This window comes from Pteropus vampyrus, unplaced genomic scaffold (genome assembly GCF_000151845.1).
Source record: "Pteropus vampyrus isolate Shadow unplaced genomic scaffold, Pvam_2.0 Scaffold135, whole genome shotgun sequence".
NCBI lineage: Eukaryota > Metazoa > Chordata > Mammalia > Chiroptera > Pteropodidae > Pteropus > Pteropus vampyrus.
Window position 1 is genome coordinate 2,761,049 of NW_011888916.1, and position 9,049 is coordinate 2,770,097.

General features: G+C 53.6%; 1 protein-coding gene across 2 annotated transcripts; it reads right to left on the reverse strand.

Moving 5' to 3' along the window:
- Window positions 1-6: 6 nt before the first annotated feature.
- MOB3C (MOB kinase activator 3C) lies at window positions 7-8,625 on the reverse strand. Of its 2 annotated transcripts, XM_023535011.1 has the most exons (5): window positions 8,169-8,221; window positions 5,699-5,744; window positions 4,538-5,007; window positions 2,215-2,417; window positions 7-1,892 (listed from the first exon to the last, which is right to left on the reverse strand). In XM_023535011.1, exons 3-5 carry the CDS (start codon window positions 4,953-4,955, stop codon window positions 1,863-1,865), a joined length of 651 nt encoding a protein of 216 aa, XP_023390779.1. In that variant the 5' UTR covers window positions 4,956-5,007; window positions 5,699-5,744; window positions 8,169-8,221; the 3' UTR covers window positions 7-1,862. The 2 variants fall into 2 exon arrangements, with proteins under 2 accessions (XP_023390779.1, XP_011365942.1); XM_011367640.2 differs by lacking the exons at window positions 5,699-5,744; window positions 8,169-8,221 and adding an exon at window positions 8,342-8,625.
- Between the last annotated feature and the right edge of the window lie 424 nt (window positions 8,626-9,049).

The following is a 9,049-nucleotide window of genomic DNA, read 5'->3' on the forward strand; positions in this document are numbered from 1 at the left end:
TCCATCTTCCAATCCACAGTCCTCTTTGGGGGAATCTTTGACAACCCCCCACCCGCCTGCCATGCAAACCTCTGGCAAAGCTGCTGGGGCAGTGTGTTTCTCTTGGGAACTTCTCCAGAGACAGCCGTCCCAGGTCCAGCTGCCTGGCCCCAGAAGTGCCATCTGCTTCCCCAGAAATCAGGCAGCTGCTGGGCCATGGAGAGGGTCATGATTTTGGAGGCTTGGCTCAGCAGATAATCCCAGCGGATCTGCAGGGAGGTGGGGCACTCTGGCATCAGGCTAGAAATCCTTGCTCAAAGCAGGAACTGTTGTGTCCTGGAGAAGGGTTGTCAAACCCTCTTTCCATGTACTCCTCATCTCCCTATATAGCAATCCATAGGCTCTGGGGTGGCAGTCAGGGCCCCTGGTTTCTATTCCAGCTCCACAACAGCCTTGCTGTGAGGCCTTGGACAGTTGCTCCTTCTCTTCCCGGCTTCAGTCTCCTGCTAGGTACATGGAGGAGTCTGTGAGTGACTCAGGATGAGCCTCAGGTCCCTTCTGGCTCTCCATCCTGGCCTCCCAGCATGGAGACTCTGGGAGGGGAGGGCCCTGTCCCTGCCTCAGTTTCTCCACCTGTGGGTCTGGGCACAGGGTTGGGCCGAGTGATAGAGTGCTGAATGGACATCCCAGTTTCTCTGTGGACAGCTATGCTCTGAGAGCCAACCAGCTGGAATGTCTCAGGGATAGTTGGGAAAGAGGCAAGTACTTGCAGGATGGGGGCTCTCCAAGCTTGGAAGAGTCCATTCACTAGTCACGTGGTCCTCAATGTCCCAGGATGGGAGACAAGACTCTGGAATTTCCCAATTCGAGTTCCACTAGATCCTTGGGTTGGAGGATTTTCTGTGCTGGACTTCAGATTCTGGGAGCTAGACTGGATCATGTGATTCCCAATTTAAGAGCCAGTGGAACTTTGTGGACATGAGGGATCATCCCCAACCCCCAAGAGGCTGTCTATAATCAGGCTTTCCTGGAGGCAGAGGAACGAGTTAAATGACAGCAAACGGGCATCTCTGGCTGAGCAATCAGAACCTGTGTCTGTGGTGGACTATGGCTTTAGGTACCTAGGATGAGGATCCTCTTCCTACCTCTTCACAGCTCTTCAGAATTCATGCTGATGGAAGAACGTAGCCTAGAAGTTTCACAGAGCTACCTCTACAACCACATTTTGTGCACTTATACACATTTGCCAGACATGCCAAGTGGGGACAGTGACCTGTCATCACTCCGAAAGTGGTCATAGTCTGATGGTCCTAATCCCTCCTCCCCTACCTCCCTCATTCCTTGGTTTCTTCCATTCATCCATTTATCTAACATTTATGAGGGCCTCTTATGTGCTATGGAGGGTCTAAGGCAGCCAGCTCTCACAGACACACCCCACAGTCAAATACACACACACACACACACACACACACACACACACACACACACAGTCATCTGTGCTCACTCACACACAGGCTGCTCACTCTCTTGTACCTGACTTGCCATCACCTCAACCACATCCACAATTTCCCAGGTAAGCTTGGAAAGGTCACATATCGGAGCAGAAAGCCTCTAGCCTACCCCAACCCCAGACTTCATGTCAGAGGTTTAGCCCTTCTTTTCCTTCTGTTTTCCCACCTTTAAATATTCCCCCTCTCCATTCACAAGCAGTCAGGGGACATGTGGGCACACTCCTGAGAACCAGAAGTCAAGGGGCTTTGGATGTGTGGAGGGGGTCCCAGGGCCTTCAGGTTCCTCTGCCACCAGACTCCTGAGGGTCCCCTCCCTTAGCCACTCTGTGTTCAGATGGTCCATCTGACAGGCAACAATGTCCAGGCCTGGGCTCAGTGACAGATCCGCTCTGTCATTTCCCTCTGCAGAGACACAAGATGGGGAAGGGTCAGTCAGAGCTCAACCTGCTAGGTAGTCCCTTCCCAAACCATAGAGTCTGGCTGTTTTTTTTGCCTGAATTTGGCCCATTTCCATCATCCCCCACCCTAATTCAAGGCTGCAGATCTGGGTTTGTAAACTGACACTTGAATGAATTCTCTATTGAAGTACAGAATCATTGTTAAATGAATTGCCGTCCCCTAATTTATCTATACAGGTATTGGATTTTCTTGAAGCAGGTAGCCTTTGGATTTGAAAACTCAGAGGCTAGCCCTGGTCGGGGAGGGCAGTGGGGCTTGGCCTCACCAGTGGCTCTAGCTCCCGTTGGTCCACCAGGCTGAACTCGCGGATGAAGTAGTAGAAGTGCTTATAGCAGGTGTTGACATGTGCTTCAGCCCCCATGCTGAGGATGCTGTCGAAGTGGTGGATGTAGACGTGGACAAAGACACGGAAGAGGCGGGTCAGGATCTTGTTGCAGACCTGCTGGAAGTTCTTGGGAAAGGGAACTCCTAAGGGGGCATGGATGAGCAGAAGTGGGGGATGAGCATCTTGGTATGAAACTCTGCCCAACCTTCCCTGCCCTTCCATATATAGGCAGGCTTCACCCAGAATGGCCTCTTCCCTAGCACACTTTGCTGTGGGAGACAGAAAGATCTCATGGTTTGCTTTCTCCCATACTTCCCTTTTTAATGAAGCACAAATCTGACTGTGCCTCTCCCCTGCTGAAAAATAAATCATCTTCCACATTTTCCCATCACCCTGAGTAGGCCTCTGCTACCTGGTTGGGGTCACTGACCAACCCTTCTCAGACTATGATGAAAGTGATGCCCAAACTCTCTCCAGAAATGTGTGTATCTGTAGGTGCTCTCACATGACACCCTTGGATACAATTCCAAAAGTGGCTCGTTGCCATCTAGGTTCTATTTTTAAAAACATGGGCCTTCATGATTAAGTCTTAACTTCCCAGCATGGAATCTGCTCAAGCCCTTTCATGATCCTGACCTCCTTCTCCAGCCTTGCTCTGACTCCTTCCTTTTTGTGGCATTCACACAGCAGGCCCCAGACCTGAATCCTGAGAATTACTAAGTCTTCAAGAACTTGTTCAGATATCTCTCATTCCTTCATATAATCAATAACATTTACACTTCCATCTGTGAGCCAGGCCCTGTGCTGGCCCTTAGCACCTTTTGCCTGGTATGACAATGGGTATTATATCCATTCTAGATGTGATAAAATAGAGGTGCATAAAGGTGGAGCCACTTGCCTGAGGCCACATAACTATTAATTAGTACAGACTGGAAGCAAGATTCAAACCCTCTTTGTACTGCCCTGCAGCGCCCCTCTGAGATAAATGCCACTGGTCCTGCTCAAGAGAAGCTCCAGGACCTGCAAAAAAGGCACAATTTTGTATAGCCCTGTGCTTAAGGTAGAGATCTTGGTAGCGATACCCTGTTCTCTGCTATGGCAGAGCCATCCCCGGGTTAAGGAACAGACATCTGGGGTCTCACAGGCCCAGGATGTTAAGGCTAGAAGGGAATAAGAGCCCAGACACAGATCCACACTGACCCACCTGGCTCCCTAGAGCCCTTCTCCTTCCTCGCTGCTCTCGGATGGGGTTGAGCCCTGCCTTCCTGTGAGCCCTAGGCCCAGCCCAGGTCCCTCAGACGTCCTGCTCATCTAGACTTAGGGCCTGGGCCCAAGAGACCTGAGGTATGGTTTGGAATCCCTCCTGATTCAGTGCACTGTCCCTCTCTTGGCCTCAGTTTTCTCCCATATGAAATGAGGATACCCATTACTGGGTAAGATAGTACAGGAAATGGCAGGCTACCAGCTGGGATGGGGCCATGGGCATTGAATTGTGACTCAGCGCCCAGCTTCCCTCAGTATTCAGACTTCTCCCCTCTGGGCTTGACCACCCTGCCCCACCCATCTCTGATTCCTAGTGCCTTAACGGGATGAACGTGAGGCCAGGTGGGGGAGGGGCTGCTGTGATGCACACAGTGTCATGCCCGCTCAGCTCCTGGGCCAACACCCCCTCTAGCTGCCCTTGGGTGGGGAAGCAGGGTCAGGGTGACATCACTCATCTCCTGTCCCTACACTCACCCGCCAGGGCTGCCCAGCTGAGATAAGAAAAGGCTCCATGGCCTGGGCCTGACAAGGAAGAATCCTGCCCTTGGAGCCCCCTGAGGTAGGGATACCATCTGGCCCACCCAATCCCCACCCCCTTCCCTTTCCGGGGCCAGGAGTCAAAGGCAACTCCTAGGAGACTGCAAGTCGTCAGCCCAGGTAGGGTGATCTGCTAGGAGAACCTTGAGGCACCTCTTCTGGAAGGTTCTGAGAATCACAGTGGTCTTGTCAGGGTGGTCCCGGAAGGGGTACTCAAGCCTCAGACAAGAAAAGCCCTAAACTGGGAGTCAGGCAGTTCTAGCTCAAGATACCTGATCTTGAGCAGCCACTGAACCTCTCCATGCCTCAGTTTCCTCTTCTACAAAATGAGGAAGAAAATTACCACCACCCTGCCTCCCCTCTCGAATTGCTGTATCAAACTAAATGTCTCATCTGTGAAATGGGCTCCGGTGACTGCCTCTCTCCCTGGCCAGGCCTGACCTGCCTGCCAGGTGGCACTCACCAACGCGTGTGGGAAAGACATCCTCGTCGTTGATGAGGCTCTCGATCCAGTCCATGAGCAAGGCCATGTAGCGCGGCGCGGATAGCTTGGCCGGCCGCCGGTACTGGCGCTCGTCCTGCCAGCGGTACTCGTAGCGGGGCCCTCCGGCCATGACCGGGCAGGTGGTCTCGCTGCAGCGCTCCGCCATGGTGCCGTAGATGAGGTTGATGCGGTTGAAGAAGTCCACCACATGCACGGCGATCCAGTCGTCAATGTTTTCTCCAGGCGGCAGCCTCACTACACTGCGCAGGTCCAGGCCAGACTTGAGCGACGCCTGTGCCTTTTTATACAGCTCAAAACGCTGTGTGCCGGGCTCGAAGCGCTTCCGTGGCCGAAAGGTCTTGTCTTTGGCGAACACCTGCTTCAGGCACAACGCCATGGCCAGGCTGGGCGGAGGGGCCAGGTGTCGGGTGGCAGGACCTGAAGATGCGCTGCCAGGGCCGAGGGCATGGGGAAGCATGGTGGTCAGATCCTAACCAAACGGGCTTTGACTTCCCAACACATCACTGGCCCACCTCTGCAGTCCCTGCCCTATTTCCAGGCTGTCCTAGTTCCTTCTGCCAAGCACCCACAGCCCTCCCATCTTGTTTTGTTTCCTCCCCACATTCATTGCATTTCACAGAAGGCAGGGCTTCAGCTCCAAACAGGTGCTCCTCAGACTTGCTGTTGGCCATTAAAGAGGTGGCAGAGGCTTTCTGTAGGCCTGCCAGGAGGCAGGGGCCTGGATAAGATGAACTCTGGGGGGAGCCCAGAGGCCAGCTGGTGCAGCGTGGGAGAGAGAGCCTGGCTGCATTGTGCTGGGGGTAGGGGGAGGGCCCCTGCCTTCAACTTCCTCTGGGATATCCCGTAGTTTATCCGGCCACCGGGGGTTCCCAGGGAGCAGGAGGGACTTTTCTACCAAAAATGTCCTTTCCTTTTATTACTCTGGAAAAGGAAAGGGCCCTCATATGGCCAGCTGGGTGGCCTCTGAGTGTGGCTGCAGGCGCTGGAGGAGAGGGGGAGGTGGCAGGTGTAGAAGGACACCATTTCCTTCAACAGTGGCTGAAGATTCTTTCCCCCAAGCCAGCCTCCTCCAGCCCGAAACCCCAAGAAGCCATAGCAGCCCTCCTAACACCCCATTACCTGGAACTCAGTAGACATTCCTAGAGCACTCACTACATGCCTAGAACTGGGAGATAGGAGAATATAGTCAAATCTGTCCATCTTGGCCCATCTAGAATTCAGATGAATTTGCTTTGCTTCTTAGAACTGAAGGATCCCAGATTCAGAACAGACTTTGGGGACAGGAATCAGAGTCCCAGGCTTGGTTGCAGGAGTCCTAGGTTCTAGTCCCAGCTCCATCATGGCTGGGGCACCCCTGTAGCAGGCATGGATTTGGCCTATGCAACTTCCTGCGTCACTCTGATACAAGCCAGGTTTCTGGGACTCTCAGGGTAGTATGTGAGTATGTGAGCTCTTGGGAAATGCAGACCCAGGTACCTGCTGAGAATGAAATTTAGCCACAAACTGAGCACTGACCCTGACCCCAGACTGAGCACTAACACTGAGTATAGGCTAAGCACTGAGCTCTGGCTCCAGGTTGAACTTTGACCTGGCCCTGACCCTGATCAATGGGAGTCCTGACTAGCTTTAGACTGAAGCTTGAATATAGTCACAAACAAAGCCTGGCCTTGACCTCGGAGCTGACACTAGAGCATTTTCCTTTTCATATCTCTAGTAATGCTGGGACAGAGGTGGGGAAGGAGGATGGGAACAAGGTGACAATTGGGTGTAACTAAAGGCACAGTAAGTATGGGTTGGGGGAGGCGTCACATCAAGCAAAAAGTCAAGCTAGTGGAGGAGAAGTTTGGAACAGGGGTTCTTTCTTGTGCCCACAACAGGCAGGTTAGGAGGGAGATAGTCAAGTAAAATGAGAGGAGTCTGGAAAGTAGGGGCAGGTCTCCCAGAAGGATCTTGTCTTCTTGAAAAAAAAAACCTCAATGACATGGCAGGTCATCTCATCTATTCCCAGCAGCTCGCCTTCTCACCCAAAGAAAACTCCAGTGTGGGACCTGAGCTTCCTGACCAAGAGGAGGAGATGTTCATGCTTCACTTGCTGCCCGCATTCTAAACTCTGCTTGGGGCAGGTGCTTCCAAAATCACACTGAAATTAGGTGGGGTTCCTGGGCCCTGTACCATCACATAGTCCCTTTTACTGAGAGTGACCAACAGACCTCACCCTGGCATTCAATACCTCACCTTACCTTTCCTGCCCACTCCCTGACAACAACCACTCTGGGCTTCTTGATGATACCTGAACATACTGCCCACTCTCCTGCCGCTATGTGTTTTCTTACACTGGTCCCTTTGCCTGACTACATATGATCAGGTTGAATGCTATCTCCTCCCACAGCCCCCTTTCTTTCTCCTTGGGTGGAGGCTACTGTTTGGCCTTTGCTGTCCCCACACAACCTATTGCGAGCCTAGGTCAGGGCCTGGCACATAGTTGATGCTCAAGCTTTAAGGAAAGTTTAGAATCGAGAATCTTAGGGTTGAAATAGCTCCGAGAAATCAACTGGCCCAACTCAGTTCTTATATAGATGGGGAAACAGGCTGAGAAAGGGGCATTGAGGAGTCTGCATTCACATAGCAAGTAACAGACAGGGGATCTCCAATGGAAGAACTGAGAACTGCGATAAAATGAGACTGAGCCCATGAAAAGAGTAAAGGAGCATCTTCCTGCACTGGCTGGTAGCGGGTCTGGTGGAGACAGGGGAAAGTTGGGGATGGAAGGGGGGGGGAAGCATCTTCCCACCAATTAGACCAACTTAATTCCTGTTCCCCCGACTCACTGCGCCTCCCCCCACAGTCCGCACAGCAACTTGGGCGTCTTGACCAGCGAGCTAGAGTCCCACCTTCCTGCTGTAGAATTTCAAGGCCTGGGTCTTTTCCTAACAAAATGTAAGCTTGCGAGTGGTGGTGGTAGAGAGTGGGGGTGGGATTTGATAGTTGCCTTTCTATCCAGGCCACTGGTTTCTCTTCACTTCCCACTTCCATGCCCTTCCTGAGTTTCTGTCCCTCACAGAACCTTTGTTCCCTCGCTGAACCATGGCCATTTATATCCTCTCTTAGCCCCCTGTTTCCTAACTTTGGGTGTCCTTTTACTCCTAAAGTGGCCAGAGATAGCTCACATCCTGGATGGGCGTCTAGGCTTCCCAACTGAAGACCACAGAGTGGCCCTGTCAGTTTCTGACACTTAGTCCCCTGCCAGAGCCACACCTGCCATTCCCCAGGCCTGGCCCAGAATCCTGGGCAGGAGCTGGCCCCAGTTTGAGCCCAGAATCCAGCCTAGGGTTGTGCGTCCTGCGAGATGCCTCCGTGCAGGGCACAGATCCAAGAGAAAAGTAAAGGCGGGGCCTCCATGCTCTGCACTGAGTCCGTGCCCACCTCACAACTCTCGGCCGCCCAAGCGCACCCCTTGGCCATCTCCCCCTACCCTTCTCCAGCCCAGCTGCCATGATAGACCTGTCTGTTGTAGGACACAGAAGAGCAGGCCTGACATTTCCGCTCCCGAAGAAGACACACCCCCCTCAAACACTGCCATCCCCCAAACCCCACTTCAGCTGCTCTGAGCCTAGGACCCCAAACCAAGGATTGTGGCCAGCCTGCCTTCGGGCAGAGGTCGCCTCCGGACTGTGCCACGCCGGGACAGCTGAAGAAATGAAAGTGGAAGCAAGCCTGGGCCGTCTGTGCGGCGGGGGCGCGTGGGGCGCGGCACTCACTCACCGAGTCTGCCTGGGTGGGTAAGCGCTGAGCCCTCGTCTGGCCGCGGGTCACATCCCAGCGCCCTGGGTCTCCTCCTTTTGCCGGTCCTCCGCTCTGCGTGTGCTCTCGCCTGTCCGCCCGCCTGCCTGCCCTGCCGGGCCTCGGTCGCCCTCACGCCCCTGAGGCGACGCCAGCTCCGCCCCTACCCTCCCGGGCCAGCCGTGCTGCGGCCAAGGGGCGGGGGAAGGGGCGGGGAATGGGGACCCCCCTCCCCGAATGCACAGACACACTCACTGTCGCCTTTCCGGAATGTCCATATCGCTCTCCCAACTTCCCCTTGGGTAAAAGACTAGCTAGCCCTCTCAGCGTTTGCTTGGACTTTTACCAAGCAGGCAGCCTCAGCTTTCTCAACTGTAAAATGGGGACAAGCTCAGCTTCTGTCTGGAGAGGAGACAAAAGAGCTGCTAAATAATGGATTTCTTTTCTTTTTTTTTGTCTTCCCAGAATTACGTGTGTCTCGTTTGTCCCTGAGCTCAATAAGGGATCAAGTCTGCCCTATACACTTCCACATTCTTAGCTCCTGGCATAGTGCCTGGCACATAGCAGGTACTTAATACCAATGAATGAGTGCCTTGGGACTCATGAGCGAGTCCCTTACCCCAGCACTAAAAGACTGGTCCTGAAGAGTGCTCAGACACAGACTTTCACCTTCTCCACCAGGGCCGGGGC

Coding starts and splice junctions, on each gene's coding strand:
- MOB3C (XM_011367640.2), bottom strand. CDS start 4,955: ATGGCGTTGTGCCTGAAGCAGGTGTTCGCCAAAGACAAGACCTTTCGG. Junction 2,418..4,537: donor TGTCTTTCCCACACGCGTTG/GTGAGTGCCACC, acceptor ATGCCCCCTTAG/GAGTTCCCTTTCCCAAGAAC. Junction 1,893..2,214: donor AACGGGAGCTAGAGCCACTG/GTGAGGCCAAGC, acceptor GTGTCTCTGCAG/AGGGAAATGACAGAGCGGAT.